The sequence below is a fragment of the Candida albicans genome, chromosome 6 (assembly GCF_000182965.3).
Source record: "Candida albicans SC5314 chromosome 6, complete sequence".
NCBI lineage: Eukaryota > Fungi > Ascomycota > Pichiomycetes > Serinales > Debaryomycetaceae > Candida > Candida albicans.
The window spans coordinates 673,488-693,605 of NC_032094.1; the positions used below are offsets into that span (position 1 = coordinate 673,488).

General features: G+C 31.7%; 11 protein-coding genes across 11 annotated transcripts; 8 read left to right on the plus strand and 3 right to left on the minus strand. All coding sequences in view use genetic code 12, as the record gives it.

Annotated features, from left to right (window-relative positions):
• Positions 1 to 677: 677 nt before the first annotated feature.
• CAALFM_C603200WA (uncharacterized protein) lies at positions 678 to 1,619 on the plus strand (the record flags this gene model as incomplete). The annotated part of the gene is made up of 1 exon (XM_714075.2): positions 678 to 1,619. One exon carries the CDS (start codon positions 678 to 680, stop codon positions 1,617 to 1,619), a length of 942 nt encoding a protein of 313 aa, XP_719168.2.
• Positions 1,620 to 1,773: 154 nt separating this feature from the next.
• Positions 1,774 to 2,766, minus strand: CAALFM_C603210CA (DNA-directed RNA polymerase III subunit; the record flags this gene model as incomplete). The annotated part of the gene is made up of 1 exon (XM_714076.2): positions 1,774 to 2,766. One exon carries the CDS (start codon positions 2,764 to 2,766, stop codon positions 1,774 to 1,776), a length of 993 nt encoding a protein of 330 aa, XP_719169.2.
• A 213-nt stretch (positions 2,767 to 2,979) lies between these two features.
• Positions 2,980 to 4,065, plus strand: CAALFM_C603220WA (uncharacterized protein; the record flags this gene model as incomplete). Its single annotated transcript, XM_714077.1, has 1 exon — positions 2,980 to 4,065. One exon carries the CDS (start codon positions 2,980 to 2,982, stop codon positions 4,063 to 4,065), a length of 1,086 nt encoding a protein of 361 aa, XP_719170.1.
• Positions 4,066 to 4,473: 408 nt separating this feature from the next.
• On the plus strand, positions 4,474 to 5,511 carry ARG3 (ornithine carbamoyltransferase; the record flags this gene model as incomplete). The annotated part of the gene is made up of 1 exon (XM_714078.1): positions 4,474 to 5,511. The coding sequence occupies one exon, from the start codon at positions 4,474 to 4,476 to the stop codon at positions 5,509 to 5,511; it is 1,038 nt and encodes a 345-aa protein (XP_719171.1).
• Positions 5,512 to 5,912: 401 nt separating this feature from the next.
• CAALFM_C603240WA (methylglyoxal reductase (NADPH-dependent)) lies at positions 5,913 to 6,944 on the plus strand (the record flags this gene model as incomplete). The annotated part of the gene is made up of 1 exon (XM_714079.2): positions 5,913 to 6,944. The coding sequence occupies one exon, from the start codon at positions 5,913 to 5,915 to the stop codon at positions 6,942 to 6,944; it is 1,032 nt and encodes a 343-aa protein (XP_719172.1).
• A 2,277-nt stretch (positions 6,945 to 9,221) lies between these two features.
• On the plus strand, positions 9,222 to 11,567 carry BMT4 (Bmt4p; the record flags this gene model as incomplete). Its single annotated transcript, XM_714080.2, has 1 exon — positions 9,222 to 11,567. The coding sequence occupies one exon, from the start codon at positions 9,222 to 9,224 to the stop codon at positions 11,565 to 11,567; it is 2,346 nt and encodes a 781-aa protein (XP_719173.2).
• A 696-nt stretch (positions 11,568 to 12,263) lies between these two features.
• CAALFM_C603260WA (RNA-DNA hybrid ribonuclease) lies at positions 12,264 to 13,121 on the plus strand (the record flags this gene model as incomplete). Its single annotated transcript, XM_714081.2, has 1 exon — positions 12,264 to 13,121. The coding sequence occupies one exon, from the start codon at positions 12,264 to 12,266 to the stop codon at positions 13,119 to 13,121; it is 858 nt and encodes a 285-aa protein (XP_719174.2).
• Positions 13,122 to 13,286: 165 nt separating this feature from the next.
• On the minus strand, positions 13,287 to 14,180 carry AYR2 (Ayr2p; the record flags this gene model as incomplete). The annotated part of the gene is made up of 1 exon (XM_714082.2): positions 13,287 to 14,180. The coding sequence occupies one exon, from the start codon at positions 14,178 to 14,180 to the stop codon at positions 13,287 to 13,289; it is 894 nt and encodes a 297-aa protein (XP_719175.2).
• Positions 14,181 to 14,769: 589 nt separating this feature from the next.
• CAALFM_C603280WA (uncharacterized protein) lies at positions 14,770 to 15,579 on the plus strand (the record flags this gene model as incomplete). The annotated part of the gene is made up of 1 exon (XM_714083.1): positions 14,770 to 15,579. One exon carries the CDS (start codon positions 14,770 to 14,772, stop codon positions 15,577 to 15,579), a length of 810 nt encoding a protein of 269 aa, XP_719176.1.
• Positions 15,580 to 15,829: 250 nt separating this feature from the next.
• On the plus strand, positions 15,830 to 17,269 carry CAALFM_C603290WA (uncharacterized protein; the record flags this gene model as incomplete). Its single annotated transcript, XM_714084.2, has 1 exon — positions 15,830 to 17,269. One exon carries the CDS (start codon positions 15,830 to 15,832, stop codon positions 17,267 to 17,269), a length of 1,440 nt encoding a protein of 479 aa, XP_719177.2.
• A 121-nt stretch (positions 17,270 to 17,390) lies between these two features.
• CAALFM_C603300CA (uncharacterized protein) lies at positions 17,391 to 19,349 on the minus strand (the record flags this gene model as incomplete). The annotated part of the gene is made up of 1 exon (XM_714085.2): positions 17,391 to 19,349. One exon carries the CDS (start codon positions 19,347 to 19,349, stop codon positions 17,391 to 17,393), a length of 1,959 nt encoding a protein of 652 aa, XP_719178.2.
• Between the last annotated feature and the right edge of the window lie 769 nt (positions 19,350 to 20,118).

A 20,118-nucleotide genomic window follows, 5' to 3' on the forward strand; every position in this document is an offset into this window, starting at 1 on the left:
TTCTTAATTCAGTAAACGTAACATAGTGAATCGTATACCCCACATTCCTTGATAAGAGTGACTTACCTTAACGATGACAACGAATGGGTTGTTGGGGTGTTTGCTTATAAGTACAGGTTTCGTTTATTCATGACTTGGTTGTTAATCTGGTTGTCTTATATTGTAGAGAAACTGTGTACGTGCAATTACCAAATAGTTGTAAACTATATCAAGCTTACTGTAAAAGCCTTCTCAGATGATCTATGGAACCATAATGAGCTGGAAGTAGCCTATTTACGTATGGGGCAAACATTTTGGATTGCTAGTTTTTACAAGTTTATAAATTGCGCCCTACATACTGAACAATTTTTGTTGATATTGTCTTATTTAGATCTTGATTCACAGTGAAGTGATGGAATCTGAACTTGATAGAAGTTACAGACCACCCAATATTTTCCACAACTAGCTTGACCTCTTGAAGTAATTCTACGGTGCATACATTACAAGAGCAGTAATGTAAAACAACTATAATCCCCTTTCCTACTAGAGAAGCTCGTCGTTGGTTGTTGTTTTTTTTTCTGGCGGTCTTGCAAAAGTAACTCAATTTTTTTTTTTTCMMATTTGGCCCATCACAACAATAACACGATTTTTTTTTTCATTAACCACAACATCATTATCATTCACAAACCTTACATATAATGAAGTTCGTTTTGGTACTGGCAAGATGCCGTATATCAATTATCCCAAAATTGACATTTCCCAGAGTACCATTTCACAAGAATTATTCACTTACTCCTGAGACATCTCTCAACCGTAGAGTTGGTAAGGAAACAGTCAACCCTAGACTCAAAACCTTGGATAATTTTGATCCTGAGAAGCAACCAAATGAAACGTCAGCAGTTTATACAAGATTTGGTTGGTTTTATATTCCAACAGAGTTTTATTTAGATGGTAAAATTGGTGTTGAAATACAAAATTCTTTGGATGATAAAGGTGTTACTTTGGAAACTCCCAAGTCAGAAATTCAAAAATTAATTTTGGAATGGTGTAGACAACAACCTTATGAACCAAAGAAGAAGATAAAACAAAGAGTGAAAAGACGAACACCCGATGTGATATTGAATAAATTTTTCAGCAATGGTAAAAATGGATCTGTGGAAGAAGAAAAACCTGAACCACTAGTAATAGAACAAAAGCGTAAACCATCTGATGAAACTTTAGCCCGTAGAATAGAAAGGGAAACGTATAGAGTGACACCTAGAAGTATATTTGCCAGATATGATGAAAATACTGGTAAATATGAAATTAAAGGACATGTATCTCAAAATGCTGCATTCCAATATTATTTATCAAAAGAATGGGATAATTATAAAGGTCAGTTTAAAACTAAAGTAGAAACAAGAGTTGCTTTAGGAGAATCATGGAAGAAGAAAACTCCAGAGGAGAAAGAAGCATTAAGATTAGAATTTTTGGAGATGTTGCAGAATGGACAAGATTTAGCTTCAGGGAAAATTATTCCATTGGAATCAAGATTAAGTACAGCAGTTTTCAATGATGGATTTAGACTTCGAGTTCGTTCTGATCATACTAAGAATCTTATGAAAATCAAACAGAGTTCCAATGAGTACTTAAAAAACTAGTCACTTTTATTGTTTACATTATTTTTTTTTCGGTTTTTCGATTTTGTTTTGTAGAAAACATAGGACTTTGTTATACATTCCTGTAAATATAAAGATATATATATATGGTAGATCATACTCGTGTATAATAAAACCTGAACATTGCTCTATTTCATTATTCATTCATCCAGCTATCTAAATACACTAGATCCGATTCATCTTGAAGATCTTGAATAGTAGATTTATATTGAAAAACACTAAAATCTGATTGATTTTGTTGTAAATAATTAAAACAATCTTCAGAAACAACATTTTTCAAATCCTGATAATTATTTTGCAAAATAGTGTTACCTTTATCTATTATACTTTGCCAAGTAGCTTTAAAAATCCCACTATTTTCTTGATTCCCACCAACTTCTTCTATTCTATCGTCATAGATTAGCACATCACATAATGATCTAATATCATTAATACCCAACTCAACACTGGTGATATTACTATTGTTTATAAATTCAACAAGTTGATCCAAATTCACCCCTGGATGATGATTGTGATATGTTGTTTGAAGTGGATTTATATCTTCATTATCAGCTTCTTCATCCTTTATATACATGGTTTTCCCAACAATAAATCTCCAACACACTTCCAATAAAGTTTCTATAAATTCAGTATCTAATTCTGAATCAGTAAACCAAGGACCACCAGTAACATCAATACTAGGTTGTAAATTATACAACATATAAATTTTTCTTGTTGGATGTTTCACTGATTTAATACTTTTAATGTATCGATTATTTTCTAAATTTTTTAAACATTTTTGAACAATATGTTGATGTAAATTAGTTTTAGCTTTAATGGTTTTAGTCCAAATCCCTTCACGACCTGAAGCTTCAATATAAGAATAAATCATTGCTTCATCATCAGACATTGACGATACTTTTTTGGCTTCTTCTTCAGCAACAGTTTGAAATTTTAATTGATCTCCCATTTTACTAATTTTAACATATTTACCATTGACTAATTCTTGTAAATATTCCATTAATTCTGATCCCTTTTTAATATCAAATAGTGTTTGTAATTCATCTTGATCAAAAAGTTTGGAAGTTGGATACTCCCTCATCTTTGTATAAAGATGACGTGCTTTATCTGATACTAACATCTCACTCATGATTATTGGTTGAAAAAGTTGGGTATTCGAAGACGTGGTTGAACTTGTTAGATGTATTGGGTGTTTTATTTTTTTTAAAGATGATCTTCACGGAAATATTTTTTTTTTTTCAAAAATGGTTTGAAGAGACATCGTGAGGATTAATCTAAACAAACACGAAATACACCAAAAAGTTAAACATCTCACATTTTTAGGTGATTCGATGAATTAAACATGAATATTGAAGCAGAAGATGACGATGATTTATTGAATGAGTTAGACCATGAATTGAAAAATACACAAACAAGTAAAGTTAGTTTCAAAAAGAAATCTTTCAACAAGCCACAAAAAATCCAACGAAACAAACTACTGTTCAATATTGATGATGAAGAGGAGGATGAAGAGAAGGAGGGACATGATGGAGAGAAGAATAACATCAATGAGCTAAAACCTGTTCCAAGCAAAGGAGCATCGTTACTTCGATTCAACCCACGAACTAAATTTACAAAAGAAAAATCATCAGAAACAGAACAACCAGTTAAAAAACCAATCAATTTATCAAGATATCAAATTGACACCAAGACCACAACTACTACCGATAATGCTGATCAAGAAATTATACCATTTGAGTTGGATGAAGAGGATCCTGAAAATAATCCAGTAATCACCAATATAGATGATCTCAATGATGAAGATAATGAAGAGTTTGCTAAACTAAAATCAAAGCTAATTGCCACCACCACCACATCACAAATTTTTAATCACTCTGAAGTCTTAACTTCTGCTAATAAAGATACACCAAAACGATATGTACCAATAGAAACCAATCGTGTTCCAGAATCCCTGAAATTATCAATTCGACAATATACCAAGGCTTTAGTGAACGAATATAAAGATGACAAGAATTATGATGATGGAACAGAACGACAAAACCAAGAAGATCAAGATCTACTTTTGCATGATATCAATGATGGCGATATAGAATTGAATGATGAAGATATGGGGATATTAAATATTGGTAAACGTGCTAATTTTGACGACAATAAGTTTAATTTTGAAATACATAGTGATGATGACGATGAAAAAGAAGAAAGTGATGATAGACTACATAGTGAGAATGAGAGTAATGACAATGGTAATATAGATTTCAGGATACCAACTGTTGAAGAACAAATTATGAAAATCAACGGATTAATTAAACAACTTGAAGTCACAAAATCAGAAAAACAGAAACTTGTTCAAAATCTTAAGATTGAACGAGATGAATTAACCGAAACAAAACTGGAACTACTAGAGAAATTAAATAATTTGGTTATTTAGTATCAGAAATGTATATGATTATAGTAGTTATACACAAAATTGTTTCTCTGTTTGAAGTGTTTCAAACACCTGATGATGATCTCATCACTTTTTATGCAGGGTAAACAGTTGTGTTCTTGTATTTAATTGGTCAGTCAACAATTAAAAAAAAAATTTGTTGGTTGGTTGGTTGGTAGTTTATATTGTTTACCGCGGTTAATGTTGAGTCATTACCCAATTAGGATGAAAAAATTTTTTACTGGCTTAGGCTTTCAATCCCCTTCCTCCCTCCTCCTCCCCAATAAAATTTTCCAACGGTATATAAATACAAACTTTATTTCCTCTACCCTTTGCTTTTCAATTCTACTTTATTTTCTTTCTCTTCTTTTTTATATCTTTAATTAAGTTTTATATATTACTTTTCATATTATGATGTCTTCCGTTAGAACTATTACTACAACTAGATTATTATCCACTACTCCAATCAAAGCAACTGCGTCTTCACAAACACCACGTCATTTGATCAATATAGCTCAATTAACCAATGATGAATTTTCTTCATTGATAAATAAAGCTTATCAATTTAAACAATTGGTCAAATCAGATAAACCATCAATTGAAAATCATCAAAAATTGTTAGGTAAATTAGTGGCTTTATTATTCACAAAAAGATCTACTAGAACTAGAATAAGTACTGAAGGAGCGGCATCATTTTTTGGAGCTCAACCAATGTTTTTAGGTAAAGATGATATTCAATTAGGTGTTAATGAATCAATGTATGATACGACAAAAGTGATTAGTTCAATGACGTCGTGTATTTTTGCTCGTGTTAACAAACATCAAGATATTTTAGATTTATGTCAACATAGTTCTGTTCCTATTGTCAATTCATTATGTGATAAATATCATCCATTACAAGCCATTGCTGACTTATTAACCATAAAGGAACAATTTGGTGATAATTTAAAGGGGTTAAAATTAACATGGATTGGTGATGCTAATAATGTTATTAATGATTTATCGATTGCTTGTTTGAAATTAGGTATAAATGTATCTATTTCAATACCTAAAGATATTACATTTGATCAAGATGTAGTTGAAATAGCTGAAAAATTAGCTAAGGAACAAAATTTGACATTTGAAATTGTTAATGATCCAATAATTGCTTTAAATAATGCTAATATTGTTGTCACTGATACTTGGATTTCTATGGGTGAAGAAGAACAAAAATTGGCTAAATTGAAACAATTTCAAGGTTATCAAATTACTCAAGAAATGTGTAAATTGGGTAAAGTCAATTCAAATTGGAAATTTATGCATTGTTTACCAAGACACCAAGAAGAAGTTGCTGATGATGTGTTTTATAGTGATAATTCAGTGGTTTTTGAAGAAGCTGAAAATAGATTATATGCTGCTATGGCTGTGATTGATGGATTTGTCATCAATAAAGGTGACCTCTTGAAATAAGGTGGAAACCTCAAGGTAATCTTTATATAGATTTATGTAACTAATTAAAAAAAAACAATTGTGAATAGTAGTATAAGAGTTTCCTTGTATGCGCTAAACTGTAGCCTCAAGTCAAGTGGGTTTCTGAGTGTAGTGGTTGGTGGTACTGGAATGCGCTACTATCCGCTAACATAAACAAAATTGGGTCAAATGCCGCTTAACCACTTTCCCGAAAAGTTTAACTTTGTACACGACGACTAATAATAATTATTGATTTCTCCACAGTTGATAAAAGAATTAACACCAACCACCACAGTTTAACTTGAGAAGTAATAATTTCATATAAATTTGATTCAATTTCCCCTTTATTCCTTGTCAATTTTTATTCATTTATTTCATCTATTAATCAACTCCTAAAAAAGATGTCAACACCAATTACTGTTATTGTTTCTGGAGCCACAGGATTTATTGCTCAACACGTTGTTAAACAATTATTAGCTAAAAACTATCAAGTCATTGGTACAGTTAGATCAACAGCCAAAGGTGATCATTTATTAAAATTATTCAACAATCCACAAAACTTATCTTATGAAATTGTTGAAGATGTTGGAACTAAAGGTGCCTTTGATAAAGTATTACAAAAACATGGAGAAGCAAAAGTGTTCTTACATTTAGCTTCACCATTCCATTTTAATGTGACTGATGTTGAAAAAGAATTGTTATTGCCTGCTGTTGATGGTACAAAAAATGTATTACAAGCAATTTATAATTTTGGTAACAATATTGAAAAAGTGGTTATCACTTCATCTTATGCTGCCATTAGTACCGCTTCTAAAGAAGCTGATAAAAATGCAATTATTACAGAAAAGGATTGGAATGAAATCAGTTGGCAAGATGCTTTACTTAATCCAGTTAATGGATATCGTGGATCCAAAAAATTTGCTGAAAAAGCTGCTTGGGATTTTATAAAATCTAATGATAATGTTAAATTTTCATTGTCGACAATTAATCCATCATTTGTATTTGGTCCACAATCATTTGGTTCAGAAATTAAACAAAGTTTAAACACTTCTAGTGAAATCATTAATTCTATTTTGAAATTGAAACCAAATGATTCAATTCCTGCGTCAAAAGGAGGTTGGGTTGATGTAAGAGATGTTGCCAAAGCTCATATCATTGCCTTTGAAAATGAGGATGCCAAAAATCAAAGAATATTGTTGAATTCAGGTAGATTTACATCTCAATCACTTGTTGATATTATTAATGATAAATTTCCAGATTTGAAAGGGAAAATACCAGTTGATGAACCAGGTTCAGATAAATCTGTTATTGCTGAAAGTTTGGCTACTATTGATGATACCAAATCTCGTGAATTATTAGGATTTGAATATTATAACCTTGAACAATCAGTTTATGATACTGTTGAACAAATTGTTAATGCTCATAAGTTGTAAGAGAATGGGTTAAGCTAAGAATCGGGGAAATAAAATAATACAATTGTATGTAGTAAACGCATTTGTATAAAAATTTTGTATCAAATTTTTACCAACAGAATTGCAGCCAAAAAATGCACAAAATGTGAACAATAAAAGATCAAGATATCATTGTAGAATTGTGATAATAGAAAGAAGAAGGATATATTGACGTATATTGGTTTCCAGAAATACACAATTGTAAACAAATAATGACAGTCATTGTTGTAATTAAAAATGTCAACATATGTTTATTAACTGGAGAAAACAAATGTACGATTTTATTTGTTTCTAAACACTAATGAAACTTAGTTTGGCGACGTATATAGTCCTGAATTGAGGACATGCTTGCCAGCTAAATGTTGGATAAATTAATAAAAATTGGTTAGGCATTGAAAATGCAAAAAGGTAATTTAGCAAATTCATAACCAATTTAGAATAAAAAAAAAGCTAAAGCACAAACTAAGGCGGATGATTTCTTCGCCGATGAATCTATTTCTCAAATTCAATATACGAACTCTCAATCACATCTGGGAAGTGTTTACAATTTGAATCTTCATCGTCCGATAAATATTAAACTTTGTCAACAACAACACCAACAAGTGATAGCAATATTCCTTGAAGAAATTGCAATCGATAGTGAAACCGATAGTGAAGAGATTGGAAAAGTAACAAATCTAACTGAACTCTTTTTTTGGATTGTATTCCAAAAATAGATTATCGTTATCTCATCTCGTATTTAATTGTTCAACAAAACTAAACAAACAAACAAACAAGCAAACAAAGAAAAACGGCCAGCTAAGAAAAAATTTTTCTTTCATTGTGAAAGACGTAAATAATTTGTGATGAGAGATGTCTATTTAGATCTAAATCTGTATTTTGAAGAGGTTAGTGTATTGCATTTACATAGCTTGCATTATATTGTATTTATGTTCACATGAGTTGGTGGTGGAAGTAACAACAATTGCCGTTGCGGAAAATTGACACTGCTACCAAAGAATTTTTTTTTCCGAATATTCCTTTTACTTGATCTACAATTATCATAAGTTCTTCGCTTTTTGTTCTAGTAACAACATGCCAACGATCTGTCATGATATTTAGTCAAATGGTCAAGAAGAAGTTGGTACTACAATCACAGAACACAGATTTATATAGATGTTAAGGAAACTTCATTATGATAATCTAAATTCAACATTTTCTAAATTAAGCTCCCACGAGGGCAATCGCAACAATACTGCAGAACGCCGCTGAGACGACCATTCAAATCGTTTGTGTTTTATGCAGAAGTTGCAGACTAATTTAATAACGCATCTGATTTATCTCAATATTCCACAAAACTGGAGGTTTCGGAATATTGTTGCAAGAATCTATTCTATCCACCACCAAGAAGATTGATAAACAGAAAAGATGTGCTATGTTTGCCAAAGAAATATTGAATCAGTAGTGGAATACTATTCCACCAAATGTTTACAAATTGCGATCAACATCTGAATATTGTGTTTGTCGCAAATACTATTTCATCGGATTTGGTATTGTCATTGTTGTTTTCATCCTTTCTTTCTTTTTTAAGCTTCCGGGATTAATATGTATATGTGTCTTCTTTGAAAACATCACTTGATTAGTACTGAATTGGGAAAGTTCAAACACTGCATATACTTGTTGGAAAAAAACAATTGAAATTGTTGTTGTTTATTGTTCATAAGATGATTGTTTGAGTTTTTGTGTGGTTCAAATTGCAATTTTTTTTAGATCATGCGTAAATGATAATGTGAAAGATAGTGTAGTTTGTGTTTGTTTAGACTTTGTACTAATTAACTATCAATCGCCACAACAACAGCAGCAACAACCTGTTAAATTTTAGTTCAATAGAGTTTTGAAAGGAGATGCTGCATGAAGATTAAAGATTAGATAAAGAGAGAGAGTGTGTGTGGCAGTGCGACCAATACAAGTGTTCAAAATTGTGTTGAATAAATAAATACCACAATATCCCAAATATGACGTTTTCTTCTTAATAAGTATAATGGACTATTGTTATTGCTTTTTTAACAATAATATTCATTCATCTGACAAACGTTGGGTATCTTTATCTTCAACAAAAGAGAAATCTCATTGCTTACTTAAATATATATATATATATATATCTCCCGGTAATCCGTATTATCATCTCTGTTTGTAGTTTTATTATTTTATTTCTTTCAACACCTATTACCTCTCAAAATCCAACTTTATACCTTTCACTTATACTTGACTGGGAACAACATGACCAAATCATATATGCCATTATTCAGGTCTCCTAGACAATTCAAAAAGATTTATTTCATTTTAATTCCTTTGATTCTTGCAGTGATAATACTACATGTTTTCTTTGATGGATTTAATAAGATATCGGAATATCTGCCAACATTTATCAGTAATAGAATCCTTAATCATCAAGACCAACAACAAAAAAGTGAAAAATCATCAGATGTTATATCATCATATTTCCCTTCATTGGCCATTTATCCGAAAAATTTCGATAATAGAGTAGAGTTTGTCAATGAACCGAAAAATTCTAAATGGATTCAATATTTTGGTGATTCGAAAACTGTATTGTCAAATTATATCACTAATCAAACTTATACCAATCATTCAATTGGTTTGTATTCTTCATCTACCGTTAGACCCCCTGCTAGTCTGTGTAAAGATATATTATATGAACGTTCATTTGAAATCACCAAATATCGTACTTTACATGATGATTTATATAAATTGGCAACCACCTTATTATATCAATTAGAAAATGATCCAGCATTTCAAGATTTATCACCATTTTTCAATGATAGATTACCTCATATTATTATGAGAGGTGAATTACATAAACATATTTATAAATTTGCTGGTACTTCAGTATGGTTAGAACAACATGGAGTTCATTTAATGCTTAGTCGAGTCATATATTCACAACAAGGTAAAAAAAATGATCCTCAACTTTCTTTGTTGTATGCTCAAGTTTATGATGAAAATTGGAATGAATTAAATGATATTGAATTGATTGTCCCCGTGATTAATCCAAACGGTGAACGAGTTTATGATTCAGTTAAATATCCTCAATTTCTTGCTATACCATTTTATCATAATTCAGAATATATTAAAAGTCGATGGTATGGACCAGAAGATACAAGATTGATATTAACGAAGAATAAATTTGGTGATGATGAACCAGTGATTATTTTTAATTCATATCATCGTCAAATCAAAGATATGAGTACTGAAGATGATAATAATGTTCATACTAAATTTGAATTTTATCGATCAATGTTTGTTGGTTGGTTATTTCAATATCAATTAGGGAAATTAAATACTGATGGGATTCAAGATTCAAAATTCAATAATGTAACATTTAATAAAGTTAAAGAATTAAGAATTGAAGGTAAAGAACGAACTTCAATTGAAAAAAATTGGACTCCATTTATTGATCCTGATGAAAGAAATCAAATAAGTTATTATGGAAATCACAATCTTGGTGATAATTATGTTTATATTGTTTATCAATGGAATCATTTGAAAATTTTGAAATGTGAATTGGATAATTTCATTGATAGTTCTCATTCTACCTGTACAATGTTTTTCAAAGATGTTGAAACAACTCAAGAAGTTGGTCCAGTACGTGGTGGTACAGAATTATGGCCCATAAAAATTGATAACAACAACAACAACAACAACCTCAACGAAGATGACTTGTCTACTAAACAGGAACCACAACAACAAAGACAATTATGGATTGGATTTTTACGTGCTCATGTAAAAGATTGTGGTTGTGGTGGATCAATGTATAGACCCAATTTCTTAATCTTGGAGAAATTGAATTCAAAATTCAAATTAACCTATTTATCAGGGTCAATTAATTTCAATGTTTCGGTTTATGGATGGGCAAATTATGATGTTGTTTGTGCTGGTCATGAAGCTAATGCTTTGATTCCCAATGGTATTTCAATGTTTGATCAAGATGATGATTATTTGACTTTGAGTATGAGTGTTGCTGATCAAGATAATACTTTGGTTCATATTCATGGTGTGAAAAAATTGATTTATCTGTTGGATCATGATTGGAATGGTATTTTGAAAGAAAATAAACAGATTGAATGTGTGGTTAATAATGCTAATGATTTTTGTAAAGCTTATGCAGATGAACATTATAAATTAGGTGATTCTGAAGCAGCTATAAAAGAAGTAAAGCAAAAGGCTAAAGAAGAAGCTGAAAAAGCAAAAGCTGAAAAAGAGAAGGCCGAGAAAGAGAAGGCCGAAAAGGAAAAAGCCGAAAAGGAGAAGGAAGAGAAGGAAAAGGAGGAAAAGGAAGAGAAGGAGAAAGCTGAGAAGGAAAAGGAAGAGAAAGAAAAGGCGGAAAAGGAATTGGCTGAAAAAGAACTAGCTGAACAAAAAGATGAAGATGCCAAAGATGAAGATAAAAACGAAGACGAAGACGACAAAGAAAAGAATGATGAATCTGGTCTAACTGAGAAATCTGAAGTAGAGGAAAATGGTGAGAATACCAATGAAGGTGGTGAAGATGATGGTGATGGTGATGGTGAAGAGGAAAAGGAAGACGACGACGATATAGAGGTGTAAAATATGAGTTTTAATTTGAAATAGACAACCCCCTTTTTTATGATTTGTGTCTAAACATCATACGATTCTTTGATATTGTAGATTGATTTGATTATTACAGATCGCCAATTCTATCCTTATTTTAAATAATCCGTCTCTTGTATAATTCAAGTTAATCTTGGGGTTCGCCCCGCCCCGCCCTGCCCTCCCCCCCTTTCATGAATTAGTCTTTATACTTGAAACTTTCTAATCAAATCAGAGCTAGTTATATATCACCAGTCCTAGTACATGAATAATATAATGGTTAATTTGATATTCTGCCTTTGACAAGCTGAACGATGATCTCTATCATTTAGTGAAGAGTAAACAAAAAAAATTGAACCAAAAGTATGCTAGTTGACAACAACATGTAAGCCGCCCCTTTTACAACATTATGTAAACTTGACCTATTGCCATTGTTTTTTTTTTTATTAATTAAACTTTCCATTTCCTTTCCCATATAATCTGTAAAGTTCTTCGTTCGTTCGTCAAATTTGGTTTCCCAATTTTCCAAACGAAGAAGCCCCTTGTGTGAAGGGGGGAAAAAAATGCATATAAACGCGCTACTTTGCATGATTTTTCAACTTCCTTCTTTACCCTTTCCTTCACCCTTCTTTCTTTAGGTTAATTCAATTTTTCAAGATTAGTAGACGATTATTCAAATCAATTCAAACAGATATGCCATATTACGCTGTTGCTAAAGGATCAAAAACTGGTGTATACAGTAATTGGGGTGATTGTAAAGAACAAGTCCACGGTTATAGTGGCGCATCTTATAAGAAATTCAGTACTGCTGCTGAAGCCAATGCATTCGTGCAAAGTGGGGGCAAATCAGGATCAAGTTCATCTTATAGTTCCGGAGGTAGATCATCAGGTGGAATTTCTGGTTCTAGTCGCTCATCAGGTGGTTATTCTGGTGGTTATTCCGGTGGTTATTCCGGTGGCTATTCCGGTGGCTACTCTGGTGGTAGCTCAAAGCGTTCTTCTTCCTCTTCAACATCTTCTTCTTCTACTACTACTAATCGTGTTTATGTTGATGGTGCTTCAAGAGGAAATGGACAAACCAGCAAGGCTCCATCAGGATATGGTGTTTATTATGGTCCTAATGATTCAAGAAATGTTGCTGTTCCCTTGGATAGAGTAGATAAAAACACTTCATATAAACCTACAAATCAACGTGCTGAATTACATGGTGTGAAACATGCATTGAAAAATATCCACAATGATTTACAACTGGGTAAAGCTACGGGGAAAACCGAAATTCATAGTGATTCGAAATATGCTATTCAAAGTGTTAATGAATGGTCCAGTAATTGGGCAAAGAATGGTTGGAAGAATTCCAAAGGGGAAACTGTTGCTAATAAAGATTTGATTCAGGAAACTGTTGCATTAAAAAATAGTATTAACAAAACTTATCAAGATAAAAATTGGGGAAATTTGGAATTTGTTCATGTTAAAGGTCATGCTGGTGATCCTGGTAATGAAGCTGCTGATAGATTGGCAAATCAAGGAGCTGATCAATATGGCAAGAAGTAGGCATTTTCTAGTAATTAAGTGTTTATATATGCATATATGTACTGAAACTGAAATTGATAAAATATTTATTTACTATTCAACAACAAACATCATCATATTCGTGTATTTGCTTTACCTATGCTATTTAAAGAGACCAAAAAAAAAAACTCCTCCTTATTTCAATAGTTATACATACTTCTTTTCCTGTGATTTTTTAACTTTTATCAATTTGGCAATAGTTTGTAATACTCTGCGTTGTTTGAAATGGATTTGAACACCAAATTCAACAAGCCATAATGGCAAGAAACGACTAACCCAATGCAAGAAATAAGATCTGGCTCCATGATATAAATTAAATCCCGGATCACGCCAAGAGACAATATCTCTGACAACTTCTTTAGCATATTGTTCCGGTGATATATTTAAATCACGACTCATCATTGCTGAACTTCTGATTGATTCATAAACACCATCAACATCATAGAATGAATCACCTAATGATGTTTTAATATTACCATCACAGATAGCAGTATCGACCCCACCGGTTATTACACTGTGAACCCTTACACCAAATGGTGCCATTTCCCCATGCAACGTCAAGGCATAGGCATCAATGGCAGCTTTGGTGGCATTATATGCACTAACCCAACTTAAGGGAACTCTAGCTGCAACAGAACTTGTGAAAAGAATAGTTCCTTTAGCATTGATAATCAAAGGAGCAAAATATTTTGTCATATTAATTTGACCAATTACATTGACTTGGAAAACTTTATTCAATTGTGTTTCATCAATTTCAATTGCTGGACCTGAAATAGATATACCAGCATTATTATATAATACATCTAATCTTCCTCCGGTTATTTCTTCGACTTTTTTCAAAACAGTCTTGATATTATCAATATCTGTGACGTCTAATGGGAGAGATATGACACCATATTCTTGTTCCAAAGGTTTTTGACCAAATAAAACCAGTTGTGGGGAACATCCAATGACTTTATAACCTTTTTTCGATAATTCAATGGCAAGATTATATCCAATACCGGAAGAAGCACCAGTGACTAAAGCGTATTTAGGAGACATTAAGAATTGAATTGAATTGAATTGAGTTGAGTTGAATTTGGTTAAAGATGAAAAGTAATAAAAAAAAGAAGACGGGCTAATATATATATTTCACCATTGGTTATGTATCGTCGTCAATAAAAAGTTGTTCTAATTTGAGCATATTTGATAATATATTATTGGGGTGAGTGAGTGAGTGAGTGAGTAGATGGGGGGGAGGGAGGGTGTTGTGGTGGTACAAAGATTATTTCTTTTATTTCCCCCCTCCATGTGAGAAGTTTAAATTTTTGTTGGTTATTTCTGTTGATTATGTAATCAACATAGAGACAGAGAAGATATTTTTTTTTTGGGCTTTTTCTCTTTCTATTCATGTGATGTTAAATGGCAACCAGACTAAATAGAAGAATTTAAAAAAGGCTATATAGGTAGCAATGTTGCTTGGAATGGTAGAAGTTTGTCAATCTTAGATGCGTTTACTTAGCAATTTAGAAGAGTAAATATTGTTATGAGATATAAACCGTTAAAACTACTTTTTTTCGTCAAATTTTAATATGATTTTCAGTTGCAAAAAAATTAAATTGTAAGCAAAACGCTCAATGATAATCTTGCAATGTTATTAACTATACTCATATCATTGGTTGTTGCAATATACATAGATCTTAATCAACCAAATACTACTGAAATCTCATACTATACTACTACCAGTACAAATTTGGTAACTCCTATCGTGCTTACAACTTTATTCAATTATAACCCCAAAACAATCATATCAATCAATGACACAAACAGTACTATTGTTCCTTCAGATGAGATTCTTCTTACACCAAATAATAAATTATCAACAATCACTAATCTAAAATATTTGGAGCTCCAATATTTCAATCCAATTTGGCAAACTTCTATTATTCCATTAACTCCATGTATAACTCGCCAGTTTATACTGCCAAACCATAAACATATTGATTCTGCCCCCGTAGGAGTGATTCTTACTCATCGTACAGCTATTTATCTGAGACTTAGTTTGGGAACTGGATTTAGTTTAGGTGAAGGTATATTGGTCAATACAACCACATTAGGACTTAGTTTAGGTAGCAAAATCACATTCAAGTTGACCAAACAACGTATGATAGATACCACGGTAGGATGTTATCTGTATAAAGATGGACTTTCAGCAAGAGTATTTGGTTATATTCCAACTTTACAAGTTACACCAAGAGCTAGAAATATATTGTATAGTAGGAAGAAAAAAAGAGTTGTCATAGATCATGCTTGGCAAGAGTTGAAACCTAAAAAGATAATGACAGATTCAAAAGTGCGGACTTTGTGTGATGTCGGGACTTCGGAAGAACTCCAATGTAATACAAAAACCGGTAAACACATTGATCAATATGGGAACTCTTTAATCTGGAACCATAGATAAGAAAAGAAAACGCAAAATAATATACATTCCATAATAACGACAATATATGTATATATTTCTATTTGTGTGTGTGTGTGGTGATTAAGCATAATTGGTGATGTCAAATTGAGTCACGTGCAGCATTCACTATTGTTATTTTTTCTTGATCAACTTTTCCCATAATCAGAAAAAAACAAGAAAAACAAAATCTCAGTTTCAATCCCACATTTATCAACTTACTCTATTCATATATTCAGCAACAGCAATATAAATGTCACGTAAATCAGGAAGAAGAGGATATAATTCGGATACTAGTACTGCAAGCAATCGAGGGAGTGGAAGTAGAGAACCACGAGAAGAAGAAATTGTTGATTTGGAAGAAGAAGAAGAAGAGGAAGAGGACTTGATTGAAGAAGAAGGAGGAGAAGACGAAGAAGATGAGATTACTCGTTGTATTTGTGGACAAGACGAATTAACTAACGATTCCATTAATCCTGAATTATCGACTTTTTTGAAAAGAACATACAAAATAGAAATAGATCAAGGTTTATTTATTCAATGTGAGAAATGTTCAGTTTGGCAACACGGATATTGTGTGGGATTATTTGAAAGTCATGATGTACCCGATGAATATTGGTGTGAATCATGTAAACCAGAATTCCACATCCTTGTCAATAATGATGGATATTCGAAAAGAACATTATATAAGCCGGTCAATGATAAAAGGAAGAAACTTGAACAAATGACTTTCAAAAACAATGAAACAAGCCATAGTACAAGGAGAAGAGGAGGTAAAAATGAACGAAACACCCCACAACAAGACACAAGTTCTAATATCAAGGATAAACGGAAAGAACGAAGACACCATCATCACCACCATAACATTGATGAAGATGACGATGAATACAATGAACAATTGAAAAGAGCATTAAGGGAAAGTGCCCGAGAATCAGGGGTCAAATTAAGTGAATCAGAATCAAATGAAAGGGGCAATGGGAATTCAGTTAAAAGGGAGGACAATAAGAGTGATGGGAATAATAGTAGTGGCAGAGAAGGTTCAAGAGGTAATGGATCAAGGAAAAGAGAGACCAGTCGGAGAGAAAATGCCGATAATAGCGATTCAAAACGTCTTAAAGTTGAACAATCTGATCATCCTAGTGGTTCAGAGTTGAATGAGAATTCAGAACAAGAACTTGGGTCAGGAAGTGAGGGGTCTAGAAGTAAAAGAAGGGGTGTGGCTGGCGCTGGTGCAGGTGCTGGTAGTACGAAAACCACTAGGAAAAAGAAGAGTACACCACCAAGACTGTCCACAAACAATAATAATAATAACAACAAAAAGCAAGATGATTCATCTAATGAAACCAATTCATTGGGACCAACTAAAGAAGAATTAATTCAACAACCATCTAAACCACGTTATGTAAATGATAAATCTTCGATTTTTGAATTACGGAAAAGAACAATAGCAATATTAGAATGGCTTGGTCGTTCTCAAGTTGAACTTCAGGAAGAAAAGCAACAAAAATTAGAATTATTTTCATTTATAAGTGATGATGATGAAAAAGAAGGATCATCAAATTCTTCTAAAGAAAATGCTAATGCTGATGCCCTTGCATTAAAAGAAACATTTGATGAGAATTTACTACTAATGGAACAACTTACAGAACGAATCTTAGCATGGCAAGATACATTTGGTAAATATGCTGTTTAGAGAAAAGTTTGTTTGCTATTTTTCTTTTTTTTTTTAGACATTCACATTCACATTCACATTTCACATTAATACTAAATAATTTATGTAATATTATTTTTCATTGTTAATAACCTATAATAACCTATAAGATATCACGTAGTTGAGTTTGTCTATTTATATGAGAATCTTCACTAGCCCGATGACTATGACCTGGTTCATCACTAAATTTCGTCACCATAGAATACAATTTCTGTAACCACATTTCACTATTCAATATGCCATCACCTCCAATAATCAAATTTATCCGTTTGTTACTCTCTGATAATTCATATATCAACCGACTTTCTTCATAAGTGACACCACCTTTGATATAAATAATGATATCTTGAACTGATTCATCACTTGCATGTACCCCATATTGTTGTTTCACTTTATCTGGAACCAATGTTGCCAATCCCAAAGAACCATCTTGATGTGATTGTGGTTGTGGATTAATTAACCCTGCTAAAATCTCATTCAATCGAGGTGTATATTGTAAATAAATATTATCTGATACTGTATGTGATGGATTGTTTCTATTAAACAAATTATTAAGATCAATTTTTTTATTGGCGAAAATATTTGTTAATCCTTGATTTTGATTTTGGTTTTGAAGTTTTTGTTGATCAATTATGGAATTGGAACCAAATAATGTTTTGAACCGTTTAATTAGTTGGATTTGACTCGAGGAAGGTAATGGTTGAGTCAAAGTTGGATCATTCAATTTTTGTAAAAATAATGATACATCATTAGGAGTGTTATACCTATAAGAATAAAGTAAAATCAATTTGATTTTATTTATGGTAGATACTCGTTTGTTACTATTTGTGGTATTGTTCAAAACTAACAATACTCGTTCTTTTAAATTTTGTTGATTATCTAACCCACAAGCAATTGCTTGTTGTAATTCACCAATATCCCATAAATCTTGTATAGTGATTTGTTTATCAATTTCACTGATTAAATTCAAATGAGTTAAAACATTAGTAGAAAATTTTTTAAATTCAGGGAATTTTGTCAATATTTTTTTCAATTCTGATAAATTAGTTGTTTTCAAATTATCAATTGACGATTGTTTAGTTTCTGATTTATATTTTTCCACATATTTTTGAAATTTGTCTGTCAAATCACCATAATTTAAATACATTGATTCCTTATAAAATGGATCATTTTCATCAGAAAGAATGATTTGTGAATTTTTGTTACCACTGTTGTTGCTATTGGTACTACTTTCATCTGATGTCATATGTACAATATTTTTCTCAATTGTTAAAAACTCATGAATCATTGATTGATATGTCCAAGGTGTAATCAAGGGGGTTATAGGATCATTTTTACGATCTAACAAAAGCAATAATGGAGGGGAATCGGAATAACGATTTAAATCATCAAATAAATTATTATTGGAATTGGAATTGATTTGATATAAAAGTTCCGAACTCAATCGTTTCAAATCAATAGAATTGGATTCATATCTTATTATGGGATTTTTCTTCAACGCTAAAAGCAAACTAATCAATTTCTCACTTTCCAGTAATACAGGGTTAACATCTTGTTTCAGACTAATAGTATCAACAAGATATAAATTATCATTAACAATTTGATAATCTTGGAAAATTTCTATCACTTTGGTGATAACTTCATATTCATCAGCTTCAGCAATTGACTCTAATTGATTTTTATGAATACAATTATTTAAAAACAACTTATATTGTCCATAATGAGGGTTATGCAATTCTTGACGCAAATCATTAACCGATTCTTGACATGGTTTTATATAAATAATACAATCTAAATGTTTCATCGAAGATAAGTCATGATAGTATTGTAATAATTCAATTAATATAATATTATTTGCCAATAATTCAGATTGAGTATAACACATAGATATAATCGGTGTAGTATATTTGTCTAATAACAATACTCTTGGCTTAATTTTGGATGGTGGAGTAGAATTGTTAGACGACACACTTGTCGTGGTTGCTGTTGCTGTTGTATCATTCTGGACAAGGAATAGTTTGTCAAAATATGCCTTTTTAATATTTGATAAATTCAAAGCCATGCTGTGATTAGTTTGAATTAATGAATTAATGAATTGTTGAACTGAACTGAATTAGATTAAGTTGTGATAATTAGAATTGCGTGGTTTCTTTATTTTGTATGAGCTTTGTTATTTGGTGTGGGCAAAATCTGAAGAAAGTTGAATGTGGCGGTTATATGCAGTATTTTGATTTAGAGACAGTGAGAGATTCAAATCAACTCATCCAATTCAATGATTAGGAAACTACAACCGTAGTTGAAGGCGTATAGTCATCTAGGGTTATGATTTATTTATAAGCCCACCTAATGCAGATTACTTTCAGTTGTATGTATTAAATGCTACTCAAACCAAAGGTGTTACAAATTTTTCATACCAGAGAATTTAAACAGAATTATTCMARSCCCTTTCATACTATTGAGTGCTAAGAAAATCTAACAATGGACCTTAGACAGAAGTAACACTTTTGTTTCGGTTGTAATTACAACTGTTTGTCTAGACTTGCACATTAAGCCGCCTTACAATATTCCAAATCTACAAGAATTGGCGATGGATACAATACGCGTATTCAAAGTCTCTTGACAAATTTATTTGTTTTAATTAATAATGCCTTTCTCAACACTGGCTTCAACAATTACATCCAATCAATATTCTCGTCATCAGTTTTTTAGTATTTAACTTTTTCTTATAAAGTTGAATTCAACGACATTCACTTCAAAGTACTGGATTATTTATTAGACGAAAAAACCAGACAACAGCATCGCCTAATAATAACAAACCCTTTCCCCCCTGT